Here is a 27,481-nt window from a genome sequence, read left to right on the forward strand (position 1 = left end):
ACGACACACAAGAGAAAAACTGTACAAAAGAGGAAACAAACACAAACTATGATCAGACTTTTCTAATGCTCCAATAATTTGTTGATTAATTTCCTTGCGGGAAGTTCCTCCGACTCTGTTGTTAGGTACTCTGGATGAACTTCTCATCGACATTCAATGATATCCTCTACTTGTTGACCAACAACGGCTGTTATAGACAGTCTTTAATGGTCATTTTTTTAGTAGTGGTATATATCTATGTCTTATTACATCTGCTTATTTGTGAGTGAAATAGATCATGTCTGTAATTCGTGAGTATTGTTCACTTTGTTTGTAATCGAGAGAAATAAACACTTGGGTGAGTGTTCGAATGGAAGTGAGGGGTTCTCAAGTTCATATGAGTCTGAGTTGGAAATCACGGGTAATAATAGGAAAATTGTCTTTAAACCGGCGATCATTCATATAAGAGCATTGCGTACTATTTATTAGTGAGTTTCTTTTCCACTGGGCCAAACCCTTCAGACGTAAACGACATTGCATCGAACTAAATTTACAATTGTTTGATTCTTTACTATTTTGCGCATTGTTTATACTTCATATTGTGTATATATACATCTTGTCACACTCGTTGTTTTTCCACAATTATTTTGTGACATTTTGCCTCTGAGTATAAAGAATTTCATTTCATTTTTTTGAATAATCAACAATATCACAACTTTAATAGAATTGGAACGAAACTCGTAGTACAATTTTTATTTATTTTGAGAATTTACCAACAAGGACAGAAGTAGAATTTTTTATTTTGAGCAATATTCATTAGATCAAGTTGACACAGCTAGTCTTTAATTTATTTGACAAAAAAAAAAAACCATGTTCTTAATTTCATTATTTTATTTCGGTCTAATTGAGAAGGAACTTCTTGAACCAAATCGCGGAGGCTTTGAGGTGTCTTTTAAGGTTGTTTTTGTAGTCAATGTAAACGATGCCGAACCGGACTGTGTAACCGGCGTCCCATTCGAAGTCATCCCAAAATGTCCAGAGATAATATCCTCTCACTCTCACACCATCCCTGTAAAAATATAAAAAAAAAATAAAAATTATCACAACCATTACTTATACTCAATGTTTAAACATGCAATAATGTTTAACGTACTTGACAGCTTTGAGAAGATATGAGAGATGGCCATGGTGATATCTTATCCTCAGACCGTCTTTTGTTCCTTCTTTCACTGACAATGATCCTTTATCAGCAAGTCCTGCAAAAACCAACCAAATAATTAAGCTAGAAAATACAAATTCATTAAAAAAATATGACTCGTAACTCATATAATTTGGTAAAAAATCAGTTTGGTATTCACATTTTTTTTTATTGTTCAATGAGTCATGTATTTAAAAATTTTAAAAACAAAATTTATTGACCAATAAATAATATTTTACAGACTTCTCTTAAATAAATAATAATTAGAACATATAGATGAATTGACTGATCGCTCTACCATTTTCTGTTATGTAAATGATTGGGTTATTGTATTTGGCTTTGATGTGGGTCAATAGCTGCCAAAATCCCTTCGGATAGATGAACAGCCAGCTCAACGCAGTCTGTATATATATATGGTCAACGCAGAAATATATATATCATATACTAAATATAATACGAAGTATATGAATTAATGATATCCTCTTAATATTCACATAAAAAAAAACCTAGTCTATATAGAGAAAAAGAGACAGACCGGGGTGCCAATGGGAACTCCATTTTTGTCAGCTGCAAATTAGTTATTTGTGATTACTAATTAGTAAATGAAACGAAAAAAAAAAAATCAAATTTAATACTTGTATTTGTACGTAATTAATATGGACGTACTGGTGAGATCTGTGGATCGGTCAACGGTCAAACTCTTATTGGGAGTGGAAGTCAACGGAGCAGGGCTTGCGTAGTTAGTGGTGTAGTAATTCAAGCCGAGGAAGTCCATTGAGCCTTTTAGCAAAACCGACTCTTTTTTTGTGAACTTTGGGAGTCGATTTCCAACCGCCAATTGCATGGATTTTGGGTAGTGACCGTACGTCACAGGATGAGCAAACCTATAGGAATCAAAATATTAATATATTTCGTAATTTATTGTATAAATAGTTGGTTAATAATATCAACATATATTTTCTTATATATTATTTAGTTGAAGAAGACTATAGTTGGAGATGATAATTGACCGATTGTTCAATTTAATGGAAATGTCACATTAATTTGGGTATGAAAATATAGTTAGAATTTTGACGGAATTCTATATTCAAGCATGAATTTTATTTATTTATTGGAATTACCAAAAAAAATTCGAAATGTTTTCATTTTGACCCCTGATTTGGTTTAGAATCTCACCATCCAAAGAAGAAATCAAGAGCTCTACTGGCGGCTTTGATACTAGCTGCTGATTTGGTTTTTGGTTCAAACCAATGGGTCACTATTGTGATACCAATTTGCCCTTTTTGGTATGGCTGCAAATAATTCATTATATACTCATTAGTAACTAGTTAATGGGATTATTTCAAAAGTATGAATACATGGAAAGTTTTCCTGATTATCCATTTGCAAGATTTTTTTCCACTTTTATCATGACAACACATGTCAATGCAAAATAAATTTAATGAGAAGTATGTCATGAAAAAACTGTTTTTATTGACAATGATAGTCATAAAGAAAAAAAAAAGCTTACTAACTGGATAATGGAAAAAAAAAAAACCTTCAATTTAGCTATGTTTATATAATAATCCCTCAGCAATTCCACACTTTAGGTTTTTTTAATAATAATAAAAAAAAAGATTAATTTTTTCAAACTAACCTTGTACTTTTCTCTATACAATTTCACAGCACTTGCATGAGAAAGAAGAAGATTGTGGGCCACGATGTAGGGTTCGGTGGCTGAATTACCGGCCGTGCAATTTCCGACGTAGCTCGAGCATCGACCGGGCGCGAAACTTCCAAAATTATATCCATTCATTGAGAATCCATTCGGTTCATTAAGAGTTACCCAATGCTTGACCCGATCGCCGAATGTTTTGAAACAAAAATCGGCGTAGTCATGAAAATCATTCCTGTTCATGTTTATTATAATAAATAAATAACTTAATTATCATTTATTGATTTTTTTTTCTCTGAAGGCCCTAAATGAGTAGCATACAAGATAAGAATTTGGACTTACACTATTTTAGGGTTCAACCAACTCTTGTACTCATCTTCAAGTGCTTGTGGTGTATCAAAATGAAATAATGTGACGAAGGGCTTGATTCCTAATTTATTGGTCATAGATTGATCATTATCAATATTACATTAAAACAAAACTCAAAATATACGTTAATGTTAAAAGAAAATAAAATTTACACAGAATTTGTACCATGCAACGTAATAAAATGAGTGTTTATTAATAATAATAAAAAAAGAGTATTTATCCTTTACAATATATGTTTCTAGTTTTATAATTAGTACTTGGTAAAAGAAGTATAAGAATTAAGAACTCTAATGAATTTTATACGTAAATTATGAAAATGCTAAAATAAAAGGTATAGGAACTAAACGCTTATAAAAATAATAAAGTGAAAGGCAATAATTATCTCCTTTCTATTTTCTCTCTTTTTGTACATAACTACTTAATTTGTCTATTTACCATTTTTAAGAAGTTCGTTGATGAGGTCATTGTAGAATTTAACACCTCGTCGATTAACGCCTCCTTTGAGCTTTCCCTCTGAAATAAAAATAAGATGTACGAATTTTTAACTTCACGATGTAACAAAAATAATTATAATGCCGTATCATCCACAAATTCTAACTACGAGTATATAAAAATATGACAAGATAATATTACTTATTATATCGCCTGGATTTAGTCACATATTTTCATACAGCCACATTTTCAAATATATCACAATCATACTCTTGCTATCTATTTTGGTAAATTAACACGGAATAGAAAAATAAAAATATTGATCATCATAATATTTATAACATTTATAAAATATAAGGATAGTTTGACAATAAATAGATAATTGTAATAGGACTTAAAAGCACATGATATTAAAGGTAAAATGTAATTAAAAAGGAGGAGGGTGTATGGAATATATTTTCATGAAGGTATTTGAGGAATTATAGACGAACTTATCATATTTTAATCAAACTAACAACCAATAAATATTTTCAAAATACATAGTTTTTTCAATGTATTATACAATGTCTATGAAACTTATATAATAAATACTGGCGAGAAAAGGGATTTACTGGGCAACACTCTTGACCAGGATATGGAGAACCTGAAGGAGTCCAATCCAACTTTCTTCATCAATTGAATGTCTTCCTGAAGGATTCACATTTTAATGATAATGAATAAATCAATAAAAAAAAAATTGTAACCAACTAAAACACTTGAAACGTGTGAAATTCATTTTAACTAACATTTTTTTTTCTGACATGACAAGTTTTTTTGTACCCTTATTACCCTTATTTTTATTAATTAATAAAATAAAATTTTCGAAATTAAAGATATCCAAATTATTATTCAATCCCACTAATTAATAGGTTCTCAATTTCTCTCTCCTATTTATCTCTTTTTTCGAATTTCTCTCCTCTCTCTCCCAAATAGTTTTTCTTTCTCTGCTGCAGAACATGAACGAAGTCGAAATTTCGCAAATAAGTAGAAATATTTTAGTGGAAACAGGTCAACAAAAACAACCTTGTGACTTTATCACGAGCTAGCCTTCAATGATTTTAGCCAAATTCCGCCGTTTTGGACTCCATAACAGTGTTTTTATCCAATCCAAGTTTGGAAAATTCGGGCTTTTGATTTTTTGTTATTTTCCGTGGAGTGCTTGCTATAGGACTCATAACCGAAGAATCAGGGCTAGGGTTAGTGTTCGAAGATCGGCGCAAAGATCATCGAAAACAATTTTGAATTTTTTTTCTTTTAAATCGCGTTTAATTAGTAATTGGTCATAATATTGTTAATTGGATTCACTATGTGGACTCTCTCCCTCTCGCTCATGTCTTTCCCTCTCTAAATCGGTAATAAAATTCTGTTAATAAACGTTAATATGCCTTGTTTTTGTATTGTTTCATATTTTTAGCTTTTAAACCATCATTAATTTTTTGTTACTTAACGCTAATATGTCTTGTTTTTGTATAATTTCAGATTTTCTCAATCGTCAGGGTTAATTTGTGTTAATTATTGTTAATATGTCTTGATTTTAGTAAGATTTCAGATTTTTAGGTGCTAAATCGTCAGTTAATTTATGTTAATTATCGTTAATAATTAGTTGTGATATTAATTATCAAGTTACTTTATTTTCAGGAAAAAAAAAAAAAATTATCCCACTTTTTTCTCAAATCGTCGGCTAAAGTTTTGCGATTTTTTAAAAAATTTTATAAAATATTTGATTATCTTTATTAGGTACTAAATGATTCCTTAATTTGTGGAAATGTAATTACTTTCCTTTTTATTTCTGAAAATAAATACTTAAGGGCATTTAGATAAAATATTAATATGTGTTGGCTATTTTTTTAGAACTTTCAAAACGTTGGCTATATTGAAATTACAACGTTTCAAAATGACTAGTAGGCTAGAGTGCCAAAAAGAAAAACCGGAAACATATTAATGTGTATTTTGTCCATTTAATTTTTTTTATTATCTCGGAGTTGAATTTTTTTTATTTTAGAGATCAAATCATAAAAAATAAGCTATTGATTTTTTTTTTCCTTCTTATAATGGCTATTTTATAAATTTAAATTTTTTTTATTTTTTGACGGAATCTAGATGGAATAGATGATTCCGTAGGGAAAAAAAAATCCATAATCTGGGTGATCGGATAGAAAATGTCGACTTAGCGGACTGTTTGAATGAAAGCTAGCATTGTTATACCTTATAACGATGATAAAAATCATCAGCTATATCACCGTTACTCCTGTCAGCAATTTTTCCTGTAAAACCAGAAGAAAAAAAAATTAATACGAACATATATATTATAGCTTGAATATAATATAATTCAAACATACATAAAGAAAGATTCATAAACCTCGAAATGTACCAACATCAACATGCAATAAATAATTAGTCAATTGTGTAAAACAAACAGAAAATTAGGAAAATAGTCAATTAAACGTTTGGCATTGTTAAATAGCCAACATTTAGTAAATCTTAGGTAAATAACCACTTTCATACGTAAATTTTAAGTAAATAGTCAACGTTTGATATATGAAAGTAACAATTACTTAAAGATTTACGTATGAAAGTGGTCATTTATCTAAGATTTATCAAACGTTAGCTATTTAGCAATGTCAAACATTTAAATTGACTATTTTCTTACTGAAACAAAATAATGTGACACACGGACAGAAAAAAGTGGCACACTGATTTTTATTTTATTTTTTGAAAATTAAAAAAAAATAATAGTTTGTGAGTATAACAGAGAGAGAGAGAGAGAGAGAGAGAGAGAGAGAGAGACCTGATTGCTGCCTTGTGAAAATGTCCCAAATATTGCGTCCCTTTCCATCTTGAAACGCTGCTCCTTCAGACTGAAAGCATACCCAAAAACTATTTTATGACATGTTTTTAAACAAAAATTATATTCAAGATTGTGTATTTATATCCGAACTGATAATTCATTATTCTTGTTGTATTATTATAATTGTGTCTATAATTTATTTTTTATCTTTTTTTAAGGAGTTATTAATTTTTCGTTGTAGCTTAACTTTTTTTTTTTTTATTCACGTGAAAGCTCTTAACAAAAACAAAGAAAAAAAATTGCGCAATTTCTTATAAATATTTGTATAATTAACCTGATAAGCGGCTGTGCCAGCACCAAAAACAAAGCCCCTGGGAAAGGAGGTTCGGTTGAAAGGTTGGGAATATGGAATTGGTTTTGGTTTGGCTTTGGCTGCCTCAGAGACTGAGAGACTCACCAACAACAATGAATAAAACACAACTATTTTCAGAGAAGCTTTTGGATATCCCATTTTTATGAGCTTCTCTTTGTGTGACTCACATCTCAGAATGACCTTTGCTTTATATATATAGCTAATAACATGCATGCATGCATGGCCTTCCCACATTCTATTTGACATTATTTTATTTACTTCTTTGTTTTAAATTATTACATGCATTAATTTCTCCATGTTACATCCTAGCTCCACCTCTAGGTAAACGTGTAAATTAATGGCTAATAAAACGTTGACTTTGTTGCTAATTTCTTCAAACTTTTGGCACCAGATGATCATGAACTAATCCGATAAGACTTTTATTATAAAGGCTTTCATTTCATGTTTTGTTTTGCCATCGTAGCCCATTCCACTCCATACGATACCATTCATATGAATTTTGGCCTCTTAGCAAAATAATTAACTGATTGAAGTTAATAAATTTATCAAATAGTTAAGGTTTGTCGAATAACAATATAGATAAATTAAAATATATATATATATATAATATAATTAAATTTTTTTTGCCTTACATGTATTTATTTATGGGTCTATTAGGAAAATAGCCAACTTAAACGTTTGATATTGTTAAATAGTCAACGTTTGATAAATCTTACGTAAATAGTTGTTTTCATGTATTTACAGACGTAAATCTTAAATAAATAGTGATTTTCATATATTAGGTCACGCCATTATTTACAGCTATTTATCCAAGATTTATCAAATGTTAGCTATTTAAGAATGTCAAACGTTTAAATAGACTATTTTTCTATTTTTCTGTTTATTATGGAGTATATATCTTATATGTAAGTGTTAATATTTTTAGTCAAATTTTCGTTTTTTTTTATGACAGCTTTTATTGTACTTTTTTCTTTATTTTTTTAAGATAATTTTTAGGGAAAAGTCCATTACACCCTACACGAGATGCGGCAAATGAGCTTAGAGACAATAATTCAAAATTCAATAATTACGAGCAGAGATCCTGATGTATAGGGTAATCACATATAATAATGAGATTTGTAACTAATTAAGTCACTTTAAACATGTGATTTTGAATCTAGTATGCGTTTGATAATTTTTAAGGATATATCCAAATGACTTATGTGGTAATAATTAAAGTCTGATTTATATTTATTTATTAACAAATTCGTCATTTTCTCTCTCTTTCGTTTTGGTTATTTTGCTACACTACCCTATAATAATTAGCCAAGAAAAGAAAAACACACTAGAAAGTAGAAAGTAGAAGACATATAACACTTGTTATTTTTTATTTATTAAAAAATGATGAAAATTTATATCTTTCTTCCAACACATGTTAAATAATAATTTCACGACATGTTAAATAATAATTTTACTAAGATGACAAGTCGTTTTTTTTTTTTTTTTTTTTAAGCTCAGTATTTGTATAAGCTGATTTAGTCTACGTGGATGTACGCGTGGCCATATTCTTTGTATAAGTATTGACCTTTTCGGTCACTTTTGTTTTACATCAAACAAATCAACAAATCTCAGAAAAAAAAAGTTTCTTCTTCTATTTCTTTTCTTTTTATCTTCTTCTTTGTTCCTAGTTTTACAATTCAAGAACTCAGAATCCAATATAGGATCAGAATAAATAGCGACGATTACTCATTATCCATGTATAGGATGTGAGCTTTTATATATCACTAAAGACTAGCCACAAGTTGTATACTACTATATTCTTTATTATTATTATTACTATTATTATTATCATTGACTTTAAAAAACTACGCTTTATTATTATTATTATTATTATTATTCTTATTTTGATTAATATAATCATTATTATTAATTACTATGAAAGACTTGACTTCGACCAGAGATTAGTAACTCAACAAGCACATGATTTTATTTTAAAGCATCATGTGCTTGTTTAAAAAAAAAGATCAATTTGTGCTTAGAGATAAGATGAGTATTGTCTACTCGATCCAATGAGTTTTGAGAAACATGACACGATCGAGACAGTTACAAAATAGTTTCGCTAAATGGAGGATTAGAGACTCGAAGCGCACAGTGATAGCCTGTTATTGACAATGAGATAATTTGTCGCGTTAAAGGAAATTCACACAAGAGTAAGCAAAAAAAAAAGGGTGCAAAATTGTTAGAGGTTTTGAACTATTGATCGAGAAATGTGATATATATATATATATAGGGACGAAGCCAGGATTTCACTTTAGGGGGGTTAATTTGTAAAAAAAAATTTAGGGGGGGCTAATTTATAAATTTTAAGGGTAAAAAATTGTAAAAATAAAATGAAAAGTGGGTGAAGGGGGGGGGGGGGGGGGGGGGGGGGGGGGGGGGGGGGTTCAACCTAGCTTCGTGCATGTATATGTATATATATATATATATATATATATATATATATTATATGTGTGTGCGCGCGAGAGAGAGCGCGTATAACAAAAGCCAATCTATTTGAGAATGCTAGACTAGAGCTCAAAATGCCAATCCAATAAAGTTTGAGCACGAGGCTTGAGTACTATTAATAGAGAAACGAACAACGTTATAAGGTATAAACCCTCAAGCAATTAAAAAACGGAGAAATTTTTTTGTTGATAAAACTACTCAAAATATGAAGATAGTTGTCATGATATCCCACCAATGACCATCGAAACCACGAAATCAATGGTTGATGTTGACATTGGAATCGGTTCCTCAACAATCACAAAACTATAAATTATATTTAGTTTTTTCGTTTTGTTTATATTTATGTGGATCTCGAGAATTTGTCAGGATAGAGTTGAGTTTAATTGTGTAAGTAGCAAAATAATAAAGAGGGGTCAAACATAACAGACGAATAAATCGAAAATGATGCTTTTATTGAAGATTTACCAAACAGTAGATCTATTTTTCAAGCTGAAGTAGATCTATTTATAGGTGAAGGTCAGCTCATCTTAGTCGTCGATCTGGAGGACACGTGGCCGAGTTGTAGGTGATTAAGGAGCTGTATGCGCGCTGACTTGAGTTAGCGACAGCAAGAAGGCTGGACGGACCGACTACGTAGAGAGTTGGACTTGGTCAAGAGTGTGGAACTGAAAATTGTCTTTAACGAGCTGGGCCTGAGCCGAGGTGAAGGCCTACAAATGGCTGATGAAGCGGATTGAACTGAAACAATCTTTAGTGTTTATTTCTTACTTGGGCTTGGGTCCAACTGAATGACTTAAATGGTCGAATCCTACCTCCACATTTACCACAAAAAATAACAGGAAGTTACAAACTCAACTGTTATCATCAAAATAAATAATAATTATGGACCTGATCAACCCACTATGAAAAATCTCGACATAGATAGTCGCTAGAACTATTACATGTCATGTGGCGTAGCTTGGAATTCTAATTAGGGGGTGAATTTGAAAAAAATAATTACGGGAGCAAATTTACAAAAAAATCATAAAAATTTGAGCTAAAATTAAATTGCAATTTTCAAAAGTTTAGGGAGCATTTTGCCGCATTTTTACTTCTCTATGTAATAGATTCATCTATTTTTTAGAGAAAATTTGGTCTAGGATTTTTACTAGCACTCTCTATGCTAAATGGATCTCTCAGTGTAACAAATGTTTGTAACATTTGTTGTCATGAACAATTAGGCACTAGAAAGAAAAAAAAATCGTTCAGAAATGATGGGAATATCCATCAGAAAATCACATAAGAAAGCTCGAAAATAAACATCTGAGTGATCATATTACCTGGTTGACCTCCGGACCCAAGATAGAACGAAGATTAAAGATCAATTTTCTCATTGTCCAACATTATGGACATCATCATCATTTTTTTTTTACTATGGTAAGAAAGACTTTTGCTTTCTTGATTTTTTTGTACAAACTTAAATTAATATAAAACCTAAATTACCAGACTTGGGCCTAAGTCCACTAAAATAGTATTTTGTTTACAGCAATATGCTAACATAATACATACGTCCTAACAAAGGAAAAAAAAAAATTCCGATCTTTTACTATATTTATTTGTATCTGAGACCAAAATTAATTTTGTGTCAATACGAAAATAAAATTGATCAAATATACAATACGTATGAAAAAAAAATGAAAAAAAAAAAAAAGTTTCCCTAGAAACGATGGCCTCATTGAAGAACACCGTACAAGTCAAAACTCGAAATCTTAGTGTATATATATATCACATACAAAATAAACTCAACAAAGCATGTAAATCTGAGTTCCACAAAAAAATCTGAAATAAAAATAAAACATTGGCGACAAAAGATGACGCCAGAAGTTGCAACAGCATGACGTAATCACGGGATATTTATAGCATATATATATTTGAGTGGAAATTGGTTGGTAAGGAATGAGAGCCGCTTTATGATCCACTCACAACAAACAATCCACACTTTTGACACATATAATAAGCTCACTAGTCTTGTATAGTCTTGTATAGTGTTAGTGAGCAAGTGAGTCTCAAATATGATGATAGTGATGATGATGATTGTGTGTAGCATGGTCATGGTTGCGGCGGATCCGGCCAAGGACCGAGAGGATTGCGCGGAAGATTTGGCTGGATTGGCCACGTGTCTGCCGTACGTGGGAGGAAAGGCGAGGGCGCCCACACCGGATTGTTGCACGGGGCTCAAGACGCTAATGAAGAACAACAAGAAGTGTTTGTGTGTGATCGTCAGAGATAGAGACGATCCCGACTTGGGCCTCCAAATTAATGTCACCCTCGCCCTCTCTCTCCCTTCCCTCTGCCACTCACCCGCCAACGTCTCCAAATGCCCCGGTAAAAATCTATTTTACTTCTTTCAAATACGCGTGTAAAAATATTTTTTACTTTATTCGCAACATTTTTTGTTGTTGTTAGTTCTTTTTAGTTCTTTTTAATGAGTATTGCACGGCGTCAACACGCATCTCACGTATAAGTGTGCCTCACCTCACAGGTTGGTGGGGCCCACCGTTGCGTAGGTGTAAAACCTTTATTTTATTTTATTTTATTTTATTAGAATGATATGTTTCAAGTCATTTTTTTTTTCCTTAAAAAAATCTTAGCTAAAATAGATATTATTTAAGAAATAAACTTAAAATGAGCATATATGCCTACCGCTCATAAAAATAATAAAGTGAACTTTTACCTTTAATTTTTGTTTTATATGCATAGAAAAATAACATTATAAAGTGAACTTTCACCTTTAATTTTTGTTTTATATGTATAGATATTATTTTTGTTTTATAAAGTGAACATTATATATATATATATATATATATATATATATATATATATATATATATATTAGAAAATGTAACCAAGCAAAATCGTTAGCTCCTTTCTTTTTATTATAGTTATTTTGTTTAATTATTAGCATTACGTTTTTTTTTTTCATTATGGATGTAAACAATTTGTACACATGGTTTGATACTTTCTGTTTTTTGTTTTACCTCATAATGCAACAAATGCTGGGTCAGATCATCTAACTCAGATTAAAATAACTATGATTAAAATAATTGAAAAGAGAAACTTTAATAATTTTTAATGATTTTCATTTGCAGAGCTTCTGAAAATGGACCCGAAGTCGGCGGAGGCGCAAGTGTTTTATCAGTTGGAGGGCGGAGGAGGAGGGTCTAATCACACCGCTGCCGCTGCTTCCCCGGCTCCAACTCACACCGGTACCATCACATTTACACCAATAATTTAGATAGAATGATTATCATGAGTATTTATTTTTGTGATCTAAATAATATTCTATGATTTTCATTTTCTTGACGCAGCCGGGGGCGGTCCCACGAGCGCGAATGCCAAAAACGGAAGCGCAAAGAGAGAGCTCGGATGGAACGCCGCCGTTATCACAGTAGTCCTAACTTTCAATTTTACGCTCCTTAAGTTATTTGTGTAGGCAAAATATGTCCATGAAAAAAAAATGTTGTTGGGAGTTTTTCCCTAGCAAATATGAGTGGGGTTTTTGTGTGTTTGACCTGACTTCAATAGTTTCGAGATTTTCTTTGGAATGGATGATCTTTCAGAAAATAGGTCAAGATTTTATTTTATTAAAAAAACAGTCCACCAGTCCGCAGTAAATTAAATTAATTAAATAGTTAAATTTACTATTTATTAAAACGAAATAACTTACTTTAAGTTGATAAGTAATATATTGTATTAATTTGTAATTAAAAAATTTTAAAATCTTGGTTAACTGAGAATTAACCAGTTAAAAAGCGCAAGGTAAATTTTAACCAAAATTATACTTAAATCAATTGTAGGTTAATTTAAGTTATGAAATCAATCAAAAAAATATATTTTTAATCAAAATATCATCCTTAACCAACGCATATTGCGTTCCAAACAATAACCCGAGGTCGATACTGAATGCTTAAAATGAATATAATTATGATTCTTTGTAAGAGATAGACAAATAAATAGTTGATGCGCACCAACAAAATGAGGTGCAAATTTAATTTTTAAACTTATGATAAAGTAATAGATCAATAATTTCACAAATTTGATGGATATTTAAGCAATAATTATTTAATTCTTAAAATAAATTATAAATTTATTGATTGATTTGAAAATTAAATAGTTTTGAATTTCAAAATAAAACCGTATTAATATTATTTATACTTATATTTTTGGATGTTAGAAGAATAAGAAACCGTTTAAAATAGCCAAATGAGCCAATTAAAATTATAGTTTTTATATTAAAATACTAAAAAAAATAATTTAACTTATGCCTACATCTTTATAGTACGGCTCATGCGTCTTGCTTTGGTATAAATGATTTTCTTATTATTTAGATAACTCGATTAAAATTTTAAGATAGAGGGTGTTTAAATGGTGTTCCATTAAATTTTTTTATAAAACAAATTTAATATGTCACCGAAATTAAATGAACTTTTGTTAATTTACATACCCGTAACTTTCATTTTTTTCTCTTGCATCAACCCTTAAGTTTGAGGTTATTAAATTTGCATGTATCATCACCTTACTGCATCTCTTATTTCCAATAGAAAAAGACAAATGGAATACATTGTACATATTCGAGTTTAATGTCTAAAATACACATGTTATCGGCCGTTTTCAGAAATATTAAATTCTTTGTGACTTGCAAAGCATTCCATGCCAAAACCCAAATAAGGTCCACAAGAAGTCCAATAGAAGCCCATGAAGGGTAAATAGTCCATCCAAGACGAGCCCGCGAAGAAAGCCGAGGAAAAATGAAGAAAAGAGCAAAAAGCTCCATGGCGCGTCGCACCTAGCATCCGGCGCGCCACGCCACGGCCAGGCATGCGCGCTGCCTTCGCCCAATCCGAATTTTGAGGTTCTTTTCAGCCCTCCAACCACTAGAAATACCTCTCTCCTCAGAGGAAAAAAGGTATACCATTCTCTCTTAACACAATTACTCAATTCCAGAGTCTTGAAACCCTGCTGAGGACCTTCCGCACTTGCTTTCGCTCTGACCGAACTCGATTCTCTCAAATATTCTCTACGAATAATAGCGCCCCCACCTCACTCATAGAAAACAGACTAATGTTGAGCGTCGAAGCGCGCGCCATAGGCACCGACTATGCGCCCTTCTAGCTCATTTTCTTCTTCTTCATCCTCGCAGGTCTCCGCGACGAACGAAGAACGTTCTTGAGCTAGAGGAAGAAATTCGTGACTTTCAAGTTTCTACAAACCCGGCTCGGGCGCGGTCAATTGGTCCAGCCTTGGGTCGACCAGCCCCAAGTCTTCGACATTGTCCGATTTTCACCGACAACAAAACATAGGATAAATATCCATCTTTTTTCTTCTTCATCAATTTTCTTATATATGATGATCATATGTATGTTTTGTAATTTGTATTTCGTAAATAATCTACACATTATTTCTGAAGTAAAAGATGAGTCCCATATTGTTACTGCATAAGAAATAGGAAGGAGTAACAAACGTACAAATAGATATATGAGATAGCAAGGAGTAACAAATGTATAAATAGATATATGAGCTTATTCATTGGCCGAGATATCTAATTATCTCAAGGGGATTCCAAGGACCTGTGAGAAGGTAAAAGTGTACAAGACGTTGGGAGATAATCTGACACTCGGACCGGTTTATTTTCCAATGTCAATTAGACATTGGGTTTATAGTCTTGGGCATAGACACACAGGCCTTTGCTCGCATCCAGAGAAACTTGGCCCACATAAGAAATATAGTAAATGTAATGCATTAGAATATACGACATAGTAAGACGACAAAATTATTACGAAGCATATCATCCAATCGCTTTCGTTGCAAAGTCTAATATCCCAGATAGTGTAGTCTTTATAAGATCCATCTAGTTGTTTTTTTTTTATTTATGAATCTCTCCGCTAGTCATGATATCCCAGATCTTCAATGCTTGAGTGTAATTTATTGTGTCCTATAGCAAATTCACTGTTGTCACTAGATACAGCTCCTCCAACTTGAGCTTAGAAATCTCCAAAGATATGGTCTTGATTCGGCATCCAACCACATCCGAAATCATCTGAAGAAGATACAGAGTCACATTCTTCACCTTTGATGATTTAAAAAAAAATAGATGAGAGCCAACCAAATAAGGTGTAAATCTTAAAAATTAAATGAATAATTTTTAATTGGAGTAGCGAGTGGAATATAACGTTAAATTATAAGGAAAATTCTAAAACGTACTAAAAGTATTCATTACGTCAAATAGAATGTGTTACTTGCATATAAAAACATTCAATAAGAAAATTATTCAACTTTTAAAATAAAAGTTTAAAATTTTCTCCTAGTTTTATTTTTAATAATTACATTTTCAAGGAGATAGTGTAGGAGCAGAGATCGTCTCCCCACGGCCCAAGACGAACTGGACCGGACAAGGCTCAGAACGAGCTTGGCCCAAGGCGAGGGAAAGGCAACCCACGCCTATGGGCGAACACCAGCTGGGCCCAAGCAAGCAGAGCGGCCCAAATCAAAGCCCAAAGCCGATACACGATTCGTCCTCGAAGGATTATCCCGCCCAAAGAAGGTTCAAACTCCAGTCATCCAAGGGAAGCGGTCAAAATCCCTTGAAAAAGGGGACGAGCTCCGGGAACGACGAGGCGAAGACCGACCTCGACCGTACACGTGAAGCAAGCTTGACAAAGAAGGAGGACGGAGACGAGCTATAAATAGACCCTTCAGCTCCACCAACGAGGACTACTGAATTCTCTCCGAATTTCTCTAGATTACCTCATTTTGTATTCTCTTCAATTATCTTATAGTTTCCAGTTCGATAAGGCTTTTGTTTTGTTTTCGTCAGTTCTCAACTTAATAAAGAAGTAAGGTTCCTTTCGCATCTTATATTTTCGATTCATTCATAGTGTTTTGATCTCCATTTTTCGATCTATTTCTTTATAACGGAATTCTGAGACTTTTTCCCTTAAATAAATATACGAATTCCACATTATTCCTATAATAATCGTATTGATTGCTTGAATCGAGAAATCGGTTCAACAGATAGCTCATTTAGACTAGCTCGCTAAAATTCTCACTTAACAATTTAATAATAAAAAAGTACTCCATAGGTATAAGTCAAAAATTTACCCTTGGTAAAAAAAAACTTTTTTTATTTGTTTGTTTTTTTATTTATTTATTTAATAATGTTAAAAGAATATATCAAAGAGAGTGCTAAGCAAAACAAATATCAAACGACCGACCTAATCCAAAACATTCCCAAATTCATCGATCGATCCGAGAATGGCGATGAGAGTGGTTCCTCTCCTCCGACGATCCACCCTCCTCCGCCGCCGCTACTCCACCATCTTTGCCAACGACGGAATCATCGAGATCGACCTCTCTTCTCCGTCTTCGTCGGCGTCTTCGTCTTCGGAAGAGGCTTCGGCTCTGAAGAGGCTCGACGACGTCGTTCAGCGCCTCATGGTCCAGAAGGCCACCCCCGATTGGCTCCCCTTCCGCCCCGGCGCCTCCTTCTGGGTTCCGCCGCGAAGTCGCCGGAATAACCTCGCCGACCTCCTCACCGGCCTCGCCGATAACCTCCCCGACCACCGCCGCGACCCCGTCGGTTTCCGATTCTCCACCGGTGAGTTAGGGTTTCTCATACCCGCCGAATTCGATTAGGGATTGATTACAATGTTTGAGTTGAATTTCGTGGAATCGATTTTGCGATTTGCGTAATTGAGGCTGATTGGTTAGGGTTTCAAGGTAAGTTCACGTAATTCGTTGAATTGAGTGACGAGGTTGAACCTAGAGAACCGTCTTTATATTATATATCACATTTGTATGAAAGTAATATAAGAAAAATCACGCTAAGGCTGTCAAAGCAATCGTCTTTATCGAAATTTGTGGAATTGCTGTTGTGATTATTGCGTAACTAAGGCAGATTGGTTAGGGTTTCATTTCATGGTTTGTTTATCTAATTCGCTGAAATTGATCACAATGCTCGAATTGGGAGATGGACTATATATATAGTAATCGAATAGGTTTCAGATTGTTAATCGATTTCAGGAGGATTGGATAAGTAATAGTCTCTTATCGAAATTCGGGTTATTCCCGAGTTTTGGAATCTGAATCAATTTTGTGTCGCGAATTGCAGATGGGAAAATGGTCGAGGACTCGTTATCATCGGACAACGAGGACGATGACGAGGACGATGGAATTGGCGAGATCGAGATGAACATCACGGACGAGGAAGGAGATAATAAAGAAGACTCGGGTGATTCGCCGGAGAATGGTAAAGGATGATATGATTCGCCACTTGGTCGGCCTGGTTCGTCTTTGGTGTGAGTTTCCACGTCTCTCTCGTCTCAGATAATCTCAGACTCGTGTTATCGTTATCACACCATTTTCCATGTTGTCGATTGCGAATTTGGTTTGGATTTATGGACATGATTGAAACACGCTCGGTTTTCAAAACAAAAATTAACGTTCTTGATTGGGTGGATTGACAAAATTGCAGGCACGCTTGGCCTTAACAGTTCGCTTGAGGCTCGAGAAAGTGAACGGGAAATAAAGAACCGGCGAGAGTGACTGAAATCGAGCTGTGAAGCTTTGAAAGCGGCCGAGCCGGGACGTACAGAGAGTCCTCTCACAAACCTACTATACCCGTTTCTCCAATGTACTTTATAATCATTTTCTTTTTTATTTATTTATTTATTTATTGGCTTTACTTCTTTCTTTCTCAATTATGTCGCTGCCGTGTTGTTTATTTGCCGGGTCGATCTATATTCGTCTAAACTTTGGTATTTAAGCGCCGATAAGTTGGTCTGATATGTATTTGAGTTTATGAGCTTTTGCTTTACCGCTCGCCGGAAAGAAAGCTTATTGCATCGATGTTATTGTTGTTGGCACAATTATTGTGATTTTTTTTATTGTGATTGTTTAATGAATCGATATTTGGTGTTGTAATCATTTGAAGTGTAATTGTTGTACTAGATTGAAACCAAAACTACTACTTGAAAGATAGAAAATAAAAATAACTTTACCCTCATAGCGAGCTTTTAACGAGGTCTTCGAAAAAAAAAATTATATTTTGGAAGGACATATGTAAAGCCGATCATATGGAATTTGGGAAATGGGATTCTCTGCTCTCGTCTCATATTTTGCAAGAAATGGGACTTCTGAAACCGTAAAAACCGGTATCGGGAAATCTCGGAATCATTTTCCACGGTATCGGGTATTCCGGTGCCATATTTCGCGGTTCTGGGATTCCCATATTTCTCATATTATTTTTTTTTTCATTTTTTTAATCATGAATGCATTTAAAAAAATTCTTATATTTTCAATTAAAAAAATATAATTTTAAAAATATAGTATTAAATGGTGTTAAACGAGGATCTCAATTCCGTCTCATTTCCCGGATGGTTCTAGGACAAAAGTCTCGGTACCAAATTTCATAATATTGTTTTTTTTTCATTTCTCGTACCAATAATAAGGGAAATGAGGTCCCGTAGGATTCAATATGACCAGTTTTATCGATGAAAATTAACTAACATATTTAGTCAGAATGCTATAGAGTTTATTTTATAATTTATATTAGATCAAATGATCATATGAAATTATACCGTACTTGTGAATGTCTTTTTCTATTCTATCAAAAAAATAATAATGATAAATTAGTTAAATATGAAAATATAAGATTAATAGGTCGGTCAGTGTTGCATAGAAAGTTATATAGATGCAATAATATAATATTTTATTAAATTTAACTAATATGTAGTAATAAAAAAAAAGCCTAATGAAAAAGGTATATTGTATACAATTGATAATTAAAAAAAAAAAACATATAACTTACAAATTAAGGTGTAGGGGCATAAATATACCATGCTCAACCGGAAATTTTGAAGGGAAAAATTAGAGAGAGCTCAATCGGGGAACAGCTTTAATATAATAGGATTTGAGACACGTGGCGCAATGTAATTGGAGAAGCCACGAAAATACAACGCAGTAAAACGTATTATAAAGAAATGGGAAGAAAATAGTTTGCTGATCAGAGAGAGCTCTTTCCAGTCCTCTCCAATGGCGGAACAACCTCAAACCACGTCGTCCACTTCGGAGAAACTTTCTTCGTCTCCTTCTCCTTCGTTGCAAAAACCCTCCGATCCACCGCAGGTTTCTTCTCTCTCTCTCTCTCTCTCTCTAATAGTTTTTGATCTGTTAGGGTTTTCATGAATTTTCCGTTTCTAGATATATATCTCCACTGAATCAACAAGATATAACGGTACTCTGCAGAAATACTATTAATTCTGTCATCGCTTAATCCATTAATTCGTGATTCGATGTGAAATTTCATCGAATTTTGGATGTTCGAAAATTGTCGCAAGCTTGAGAAATGTGAGCTTCATTTCTGCGATTGCTAAGCCCAGGTTTTAAATGTTTAAGCAATCATTTAAAATAATATATCGAAGAAAATGTTTCTGAGACTCCGAAAGCTGGAAAAAATTATGGTTTTTTTTTTCCTTGATAAGTTATATTGATTTTTTTCCCCCCTTTGTGGCTTTTCAGGTTCCGGTATTTTCGGGAACTCTTACGAACAGTGATTTTCAGATATTTCCGATAATGTATCCGACGCTTGTAAACGCACATCAAAATCAGGAACATGGAAACCGTGGAGCGGGGCTCTATGCCGTCCCTGTTTATCCTTATTCTGGTCCCGTGGTCGGATTTCCGACGAATAATCTTATTCCTCTTACTTACAATGTACCCACGTAAGACTTTTTTTTTTCTCTATATGTCTGTGATCGTCAGAGTTATCGACTTTTCGTCATTAGATAGCTGGTTTTCTATGTTAAGTGATTTTGTGTGTTTGTTTGATTATTTTATCTGTCTGAGACAAAACAGTTTAAATTCAGAAAAAGGGTGTTAAATTTGAATGTTTTTTCTCCTCTCAGGGAACAATGTTTTGGGTTACGATCAATCAGTGTTTTTGGCTGATTTTGAGTCTGGTTTCTGAATTCTTTTAAGTTCACTATAAGTACGCTTGCTCGTAATTTTTTTTTTTTTTTTTTGGAAACATGTTTGCGTTCTTTCAACCCATTTTAATGTTTGAGCAACAAAAATAGCTGAAGTTTTTGTCTCTCTTTTCATCTATGAATGTCGAGTGATTCTGTTTTTCTTCATTAGATGGCTGGTTTTCTATGCTAAAAAATATTTTATTTTTGTATGAGCATGATACTTTTTGTGTCTAGATGATTCTATTCGTCCAGTCAAAACAGTCCGAAACCAAAAAACAGTGTAAAAATTAATATTCTCTCTCAAACAGTGTTTTGAATAATGATCGAATACTGGTGTTGGCTAATTCTTTTTTAAGTTAACTATAAGTAAAAGCTTTCTCGTATTGTCTCTTTGGAGAATTGACCGCGTTCTTTCGTCCGAGTTCAATTGTTTAGCAACAGATAATATGTCGTTTTTCTCACTTCACGGTGTAATGTTGGTATAGTATGAAAACAGTTTTTAATTTTATTTTAAAAACTTGTGTGCTTGTGGTTCCTATTCACAGGCGAACAAGTACAGAGGCCTCGGCCACGGGTGAGGAACATGGTCAAGAAGGTCAACAACAACGTCCAAACCAACAAGCCGGGCCTCAACAAAGACAAGTCGTGGTCGTAAGAAGGTTTCAGATTGCGTTTCAGCTCGACATTTTGCTCATTATCAAGCTCACTGCCATGGTCTTCTTGTTCAACCAAGACGGGTCAAAGCAAAGCCTCGCCGTGCTTGTGTTCTTCGCTTCGCTCGTGTATCTGTAAGTGGTCGATTCCTTTTGTTTTTTTTTTTTTATCTGCAAGGATTCTCGGTACAAGTGAAAAGTTATGGGATACGGATTAATTAGAAATGTAGGACATGTAATTAGAGGTTGTATTAGTCTATAGATACGAGAGTGTTATTAGAGAAGTGGCGTTTCATTTAGAGAGCCTATGGTCTCTCTGAATTTTAGTTGCCATACTCTTGACAGTATCCGATATGAGATTCGTCAACGAAACAAAGTTCGAACACTCTCACAAGCGTCTCTGAAGACGGCCCGGGATTCGGTTTTCGTGAGTGATTTTAATGTCGGCAATCAAGAATACTCGAATATATTAATATTCGCTCAAGAATAATAATCTCTACCGAAACTAATCTCTTCTCGTTTTCATAGAGATAAGTTATTTGCATGGAGGCTACTTCATTAACAAGAAAATTAAGAGACCTATTCATAGTTAGGTCAAATAACAGTTTTGGAATAATTAATTTACACAATTAAACCCTAATTGCAAAACTAATTAACCTAAATTCTGAATAATTAAAAGCCCATAATTACCCTAAATAGCTAAATATGTTATTGTTGCAGATATCAAACCGGAGCTCTGACGCCATTGGTGAGATGGCTTTCGCAAGGCATGCACAGAGCGGCGGTCCCACCGCATCAGCCCAGACCCGCTGTGAGGCCCGAGAATGCGGGCCCGCCTGTGAGGCCCGGACTCAGAGACGATGCTTTCCCTGAAGGTAAAAGTAAAACCTTATCATTCTTATTTACTAAGTTTCGTAGATTCAACCAAACCCGACAAAACACAATGGGCAATTGTATATAGCATTTGATTGTGTTGCGACACTTGGCAGAAGTACCGGGCGGGGCTGAGAATGAGAATGAGAACCGGGCGGGCGATGAAGCTGTTGGGGACGAGAATTTGGCAGAACCCGAAAGAGGAAATCGGATGTGGGGAATCGTGAAGGAGATTCAGATGATTGTTATCGGATTCGTTACTTCCCTTCTCCCGGGTTTCCATAACATAGATTAGAGAAAAAAGTTGAGAGCTTTCTGTTTACGTTGGAACTTCGGAAATAAAAGTGACAGTGTTATGAAATGAAATGTAACTCAATAGGCATATAAGCTTGATGAATGGTTTTATAATGGAGAGAGCTGAATGTTGTTGCCTGTTTTTTTTTTTTTTTTTTGGGCTGGGAATTGTGGTAATTATATATTTTCTGTATGTATTATTTGTTTAAAATTTTGGAATGTTATATATGTTTTTTTGTTTGAACTATCGATGACACTGCCACTCTATTTCTACAGATAAATCGGTTATCACATAGGTATACGGTACCACAAGTACATCGAAAAAAAAAGGTGAAATGCAAGTATTCATAAACAAACCACCACAGAAAAATAATAATAATAATAATAAATGATAGTTCAAAGTTTGAAGAATCGTTAATACTATGGCTTATAGGAAAAATATCTCCCAAAAATTACTAATGGCCTCACAAAGGCATCTCCAAGTTCATATTAAGATACATTTATTATTACACAAAGACTCGTATATCTATACATTTGATCTCTCTTACTAATTTTACTACAACAGCACTGCCAATTTTTTTTTTCCCTTTTGAAATTCATCAAAAACAAGAAGAGAAGCAGACAAACACGGCTCCTTTATTTTTGGCACTAAAAAAAATAAGTATAATTACAAAATGTATATACAGGTAAATATTACACCTCAGAAAGAGGATAGAAATATGAAATGTGTGTGAAACTCACATCTCGGACAATAGATTGCTGATCTTGCGAAGCTCCTTCAGAGCCGCCATTGCCGTGACTTGTCCTTTTCCGACGAGGATGTTCTTCGAGAAGTTCTCCACTTGACCCGCCCGCTCTTGCTGGAACACCGACTCGATTACCTGTCGCAGAATAATAATAATAATTACCACCTCAATGATTCAATGCTTTTATACGCGAAAAATATAAAATAAAATATTTCTTCACAATTAAGATTTAGACCACTCCAGTACAGTCCCTTGGATATGTCCCAAAAGAAAACATTTCCTATTTTCAAGAATCTATATTTGAGTCTTCTCACAGGCCCTAGGAAGATTGACACAATATTTTTCTCGACAACATTTTGATTCATAGGTACTTTGATTGGAGAGAGAGAGAGAGAGTCGGTGAAGAACAATCGATTGATTGTTGGGTTGGAGGGAGAGGAGACAAAAAAAGACTAATGGGGTTTCTTCTTATCAGGCGGGCCCGGAAGCAATAGTACGAAAAATGCTTTCATTCAATCCCCACATCACAGCAATGTCGAAAACCCAGCATAAAAAACAAAGCTAGCAAGACGTAAATACGGAGAACAATCGAGTACCCATATGACTATTACCAATCCTTTCAAACAAGAAGTAGAATTCCTATTCACCCGCTTAAATCAAAGTATAAATAAAAAAACATGAAAATTTTCGAGTGGGTTACGTTTTTTTTTTTTACCTGAATATGGTCGAGCATGGATTGTCCGAGATTCTTGAGCGTTCCCATCACGTTCTGATCGGCGACACCGTCTCCATTATCGGCACAAACCTCCGTTGGATCATCGGATTCCTCGGTCGCGGAAACGCTCGTCGGCTTCGGATCGCTCTCGACATCGACAGGTTTCGAAGCCTCAACGGGCTCGCTCTGTTTTTCAGACGTCCCTTCCATAGTAGACGCAGCGTTGTTCCTTCCGAACTTCCAAAGCCACTGGAATTTGCCCGAAAGAGGCTTTTTCTCTTTAGCCTCCTCCGCCGCGGGGGCAGAATCGTCTTTACGCTCAGACGTCCGAGGTTGAGTTTCTTCCTCGACGGGAGAACTAGAGATCGGAAGAGCTGACGTGCTTTCTTCGTTGAGGGAGAGATTCGAGGCAACGCTGCTTTTCTCCGACTCGTTCTCGTGATCGTTCGTCACGCTCCGAGGGCTCGTCGGTTCGGAGAATATCGACGAAGAATTCCCTTCTTCGCTTCCGTGGTTTCCGCTCAAGCTTCTATCCTCGGCGCTGCACGTAATGTCTTCGTTGCTTTCTTCTTCTTCTTGTTCTTCTTCTTCTTCTTCTTCCGAGGCTTCTTCTTTATCATTCGGTACGTCGTTTTCGCCGACGCTGCCGATATCTCCGTCGAGGCCGAGTTCCCGGGAAAGATCTTCGAGCAATCTCCGCCGGACCGACGACTTCGGTATCTTTCTTCCGTTCGAGAGCTTCCGCGGCAACGGCTCCGACTCCGTTCGAGTCAGGCTCAGCTTGACTTTCTCGGTCCAACCTTTCTTCCGTTGCTGTTGCTTCGGACCGCCTTGTCGTTGCTCTTCTTCGCGGTGGTGAACTCTCCACTTCTCTTCCCAGTAACTCACGGAGCCCTGGTGCAACGGAGACTGTGGCAGAACGGCGTCGAAAGATTCGCTTCTACGCCGCGAAATCATCGATTTGCTGTGATGATGTTGGTGTTGAGGTTGGTGGTGGGTCCCGTTATACGAGATATCCGTTTCCAACGCGAGGGTTTGAAGAGACTTGGCCTTCTCAAGAAGTTTCTTCAGGTCGACCTTCTCGGGGAAATTCAAGAGTCTCTGGAGACACGATGTGGCGTGCTCGGTGGCGAGCAGAGACGATCTCAGGTAGAGCAACATCGAGACCGCCATGGCCGAGATCAACGCCCCTCGAGGAGAGCCTCCGGTTCGGTCTAGCTTCCCGTTTTCCGAGGCGAATATCTCGTCCCAAATCACCAAGAGATCGCCGAGCGAGAACTCGCGGCCGAACAAGACTCGAAGCCACCGGAGAGCGAAATACTGAGGCTCGACCCCGAGCTCTACGAGGTGGGCGTGGAGAGACGAGTCGACGAGAGCGAGGAGGTGATACACCGCGGCCGAGGCTTCGATGACCGGCGATAGACCGGACTGAGATTCGCTCGACGGCGACGGAGAGAAGAACTCGGCCATCGCGACCGAGCCTTTCGCTCCGCTCATCAGAGCGTCGAACATGCAATACGCGTCGTGTTCCAAAAATTTATCGGATATCACGATACCCAACTCGCCCTCGGCTCCGTACGCGTCGGTCAGCAATATGATCGTCTGTATCTCGGAATCAAGCTCGTTGAGACTCTTTTCCTTGGACGTGATTTCGGCGGAGCCGACTTTATCTTCTTCCGAATACTCGGACGATTTTCTGAAGTCGAAGTCGTACGTGATATCGCCTTCGTTGAACGAGCCGTCGAATTTGTCCATGAAGTGGTCTTCGAATTGCTTTCGCACTCGAGAAAGACGTTCCACGTCAACGTGGAGGACGTACAAAAGCGGTGCCAAGAGTTCATGCATTCCTACGAAATTACAAATAGAGCTAAATACGTCATTGAAGGTCCCGGAAAAAGACACATCACATAAGCCAAATCCTAAATGACATACATTGGCATAAATCCTTCCGGCTCAACCAAGTCTATTAAAAATGCAATGATTTCTATGAGAAAATAAAAGGGTCTTTTAGTTAGATAGACAGTTGATACAAATAAATTTGCAAAATGGCCAGGGTTTCTAAAAACTTAGTCAAATAGCCAAAAGTTAAAAAAAAAATGTTAGGTGTCAATTTTGTTATTTTATTTTATACCATGTCAATGAATTTATATACATGGGTAGATACTCTAATACAGAGTCAACTAATTTATAGATGGTGTCAAACTTTGGCTATTCTAGTAAAAAGCTGAAAACCTTAACTATTTACCTAGAAACTGAAAATCTTGGCTACTTCGCTGCAGTTTCAAACAAGTATTTCGTAATTTTTTTTTTTTCAAAAGAGAAAGAAAGGACAAGCAGCCAAAAAAAAAAGGACAAATTACCGATTCGCCACATACGAATAACAAAAGAAAAAGGAAAAAAAGCAATCACCTTGTCTGTAACCGAAGTCGGAGTGTCTGAGGCACCACAAGAGCAAGATTCTTCTGAGCATGCTTTGGCATGTCTGGGTCTGGAAGTAGCTTCCGTGTTCCGGGTACAGCCTCGACAAATCTTGGTCCACCATCTTCTCCAACTCCGCACTACGGAAGAACCGTCCCCACGTGCTATCTGAATTCACACCACCACCACCGGTGGGTTTAGTTTCATTTCATTTCACCTCTTCTTCTTTTTTTTTCTCTCTGAGATGATCTCAAAATGTGATTTCGGCTAGTACTAAGTAACACAATCACTTCATCGTTTCGGCTAAAAAATAAATAAATGACTAATTTACCCTTTCGGGTCTAATTCGCGCAATCCTAGCCGAGATTTGTAACTGTATCTAGAGATTCTATGCGATGTGGAAAAGAGGAGTGAAACGAAGAATACCCGGGTTGAGTGAGAGAGGATTGTCGATGACGACATCGGCGGATCGAGTTCCTTCTTTGAGAGCTTGTGGGTCGATGAGAAGTCGCCTCCGTAGCCCGGCATATCTACAAAAAAAAAAAATTAAAAAAAAAAAAAAATTGAGCAACCATAACAGAAAATGAAACACCATAAGAATCATGGTTTGGAGATTGAACTATCTATCAAGCTAATTCACGTTATACGCTCAAAATCCAGACTAAAGCATGAAAATTTGTCCAATAAGAACCATCTTTAAGCCTCTAATCGTAGCCTCTAAGCTCTTGCCACAATTGATCATACATAAATACGCAAAATTATGCATAAAGTTCGTTCCTTTCGGGTTGAGTTCAGCACCGAAGAGAGAATCGTGAACATTTGTGAAAAATGAGGGTTTGGCGAAGAATTGATTTTACCTCCGACGAGAATCGGCGGTGACTCGGCGAAGATCGTCCACCGACGAAGAGGGCAAAATTCCGAGATTGATACGCCATTTCAGGCTTCGAAGGCCGTCGAAATTACGATTCGCGTCCTCGGATCGGTTGGGAACAGAGCTCGGCGACTCAATCGGAGCTGTGATCATGGTCAATTCCCAAACCCAGAAAACCCTAAATCCTCGCAAGTCTTATCGGAGTCCAACGCCAAAACCCCTCTTTTCGAAATCCGGAGAATTATGGAGAGAGAAAGAGAGAGACTTGCTTTGAGTCTGGAATTGGATGATCAGAGGAAAAAGGGAAACCTGAGACTTGTAAGCTCTAGAGAGAGAGAGAGAGATGGGTCAATAGTTTATCAATGATTATTATCATTTATTTATCATAATTCATTTCATTTCAATTCTTTTTTCTTTTTCTCTACACGCTCGCTCATTTTAACCAAACTTTTTCAGAGAGAGAGAGAGAGAGAGAGTAACAAGTTTTTTTTTATATATATAAATAAATATTAGTATGTTTGTTAGATACTCAGATGCAGAGAAGAGATTTTAGATTGGTCGGAGAGAGATGAGAACAATATTAATGATTTTG

At 35.3% G+C, this 27,481-nt stretch overlaps 5 protein-coding genes across 5 annotated transcripts; 3 read left to right on the forward strand and 2 right to left on the reverse strand.

Annotated features, from left to right (window-relative positions):
* Positions 1–559: 559 nt before the first annotated feature.
* Positions 560–6,983, reverse strand: LOC149394663 (vicianin hydrolase-like). The gene is made up of 13 exons (XM_089615997.1): positions 6,794–6,983; positions 6,460–6,529; positions 5,877–5,935; positions 4,244–4,319; positions 3,636–3,713; positions 3,174–3,261; positions 2,814–3,066; positions 2,354–2,469; positions 1,844–2,061; positions 1,713–1,744; positions 1,476–1,578; positions 1,133–1,235; positions 560–1,048 (listed from the first exon to the last, which is right to left on the reverse strand). The coding sequence occupies exons 1-13, from the start codon at positions 6,968–6,970 to the stop codon at positions 880–882; spliced, it is 1,542 nt and encodes a 513-aa protein (XP_089472123.1). The 5' UTR covers positions 6,971–6,983; the 3' UTR covers positions 560–879.
* A 4,327-nt stretch (positions 6,984–11,310) lies between these two features.
* On the forward strand, positions 11,311–12,936 carry LOC149394664 (non-specific lipid transfer protein GPI-anchored 14-like). Its single transcript, XM_089615342.1, has 3 exons — positions 11,311–11,680; positions 12,445–12,561; positions 12,664–12,936. Exons 1-3 carry the CDS (start codon positions 11,368–11,370, stop codon positions 12,786–12,788), a joined length of 555 nt encoding a protein of 184 aa, XP_089471468.1. The 5' UTR covers positions 11,311–11,367; the 3' UTR covers positions 12,789–12,936.
* A 3,589-nt stretch (positions 12,937–16,525) lies between these two features.
* Positions 16,526–18,155, forward strand: LOC149394665 (uncharacterized). Its single transcript, XM_089615344.1, has 3 exons — positions 16,526–16,949; positions 17,463–17,649; positions 17,826–18,155. The coding sequence occupies exons 1-2, from the start codon at positions 16,607–16,609 to the stop codon at positions 17,609–17,611; spliced, it is 492 nt and encodes a 163-aa protein (XP_089471470.1). The 5' UTR covers positions 16,526–16,606; the 3' UTR covers positions 17,612–17,649; positions 17,826–18,155.
* A 1,064-nt stretch (positions 18,156–19,219) lies between these two features.
* LOC149394666 (uncharacterized) lies at positions 19,220–22,383 on the forward strand. The gene is made up of 5 exons (XM_089615341.1): positions 19,220–19,477; positions 19,871–20,073; positions 20,865–21,107; positions 21,693–21,847; positions 21,962–22,383. The coding sequence occupies exons 1-5, from the start codon at positions 19,385–19,387 to the stop codon at positions 22,138–22,140; spliced, it is 873 nt and encodes a 290-aa protein (XP_089471467.1). The 5' UTR covers positions 19,220–19,384; the 3' UTR covers positions 22,141–22,383.
* A 158-nt stretch (positions 22,384–22,541) lies between these two features.
* On the reverse strand, positions 22,542–27,275 carry LOC149394667 (Ypt/Rab-GAP domain of gyp1p superfamily protein). Its single transcript, XM_089615340.1, has 5 exons — positions 26,876–27,275; positions 26,445–26,548; positions 26,010–26,186; positions 23,601–25,447; positions 22,542–23,020 (listed from the first exon to the last, which is right to left on the reverse strand). The coding sequence occupies exons 1-5, from the start codon at positions 27,040–27,042 to the stop codon at positions 22,877–22,879; spliced, it is 2,439 nt and encodes an 812-aa protein (XP_089471466.1). The 5' UTR covers positions 27,043–27,275; the 3' UTR covers positions 22,542–22,876.
* Positions 27,276–27,481: the final 206 nt, after the last annotated feature.

The sequence above is a fragment of the Urtica dioica genome, chromosome 5, assembly GCF_054948205.1.
Source record: "Urtica dioica subsp. dioica isolate 48M chromosome 5, U.dioica_male_clone48M_v1_H2, whole genome shotgun sequence".
NCBI classification, from domain to species: Eukaryota; Viridiplantae; Streptophyta; class Magnoliopsida; order Rosales; family Urticaceae; genus Urtica; species Urtica dioica.

What these genes read in the sequence shown, in the direction of transcription:
- LOC149394667 (XM_089615340.1), bottom strand. Translation starts at nt 27,042, where the DNA reads ATGATCACAGCTCCGATTGAGTCGCCGAGCTCTGTTCCCAACCGATCC. An exon ending in CGACTTCGGTTACAGACAAG is followed by an intron (nt 25,448 to 26,009) that starts GTGATTGCTTTT and finishes GTAATTTCGTAG; the next exon opens with GAATGCATGAACTCTTGGCA. An exon ending in CCATGCTCGACCATATTCAG is followed by an intron (nt 23,021 to 23,600) that starts GTAAAAAAAAAA and finishes ATTCTGCGACAG; the next exon opens with GTAATCGAGTCGGTGTTCCA.
- LOC149394666 (XM_089615341.1), top strand. Translation starts at nt 19,385, where the DNA reads ATGGCGGAACAACCTCAAACCACGTCGTCCACTTCGGAGAAACTTTCT. An exon ending in CTTACTTACAATGTACCCAC is followed by an intron (nt 20,074 to 20,864) that starts GTAAGACTTTTT and finishes TCCTATTCACAG; the next exon opens with GCGAACAAGTACAGAGGCCT. An exon ending in AGACGATGCTTTCCCTGAAG is followed by an intron (nt 21,848 to 21,961) that starts GTAAAAGTAAAA and finishes GACACTTGGCAG; the next exon opens with AAGTACCGGGCGGGGCTGAG.
- LOC149394663 (XM_089615997.1), bottom strand. Translation starts at nt 6,970, where the DNA reads ATGGGATATCCAAAAGCTTCTCTGAAAATAGTTGTGTTTTATTCATTG. An exon ending in CAACGAACTTCTTAAAAATG is followed by an intron (nt 3,262 to 3,635) that starts GTAAATAGACAA and finishes CCAATAAATTAG; the next exon opens with GAATCAAGCCCTTCGTCACA. An exon ending in CCGATCCACAGATCTCACCA is followed by an intron (nt 1,745 to 1,843) that starts GTACGTCCATAT and finishes ACTAATTTGCAG; the next exon opens with CTGACAAAAATGGAGTTCCC.
- LOC149394665 (XM_089615344.1), top strand. Translation starts at nt 16,607, where the DNA reads ATGGCGATGAGAGTGGTTCCTCTCCTCCGACGATCCACCCTCCTCCGC. An exon ending in CGGTTTCCGATTCTCCACCG is followed by an intron (nt 16,950 to 17,462) that starts GTGAGTTAGGGT and finishes CGCGAATTGCAG; the next exon opens with ATGGGAAAATGGTCGAGGAC.
- LOC149394664 (XM_089615342.1), top strand. Translation starts at nt 11,368, where the DNA reads ATGATGATAGTGATGATGATGATTGTGTGTAGCATGGTCATGGTTGCG. An exon ending in CAACGTCTCCAAATGCCCCG is followed by an intron (nt 11,681 to 12,444) that starts GTAAAAATCTAT and finishes TTTCATTTGCAG; the next exon opens with AGCTTCTGAAAATGGACCCG. An exon ending in CCCGGCTCCAACTCACACCG is followed by an intron (nt 12,562 to 12,663) that starts GTACCATCACAT and finishes TTCTTGACGCAG; the next exon opens with CCGGGGGCGGTCCCACGAGC.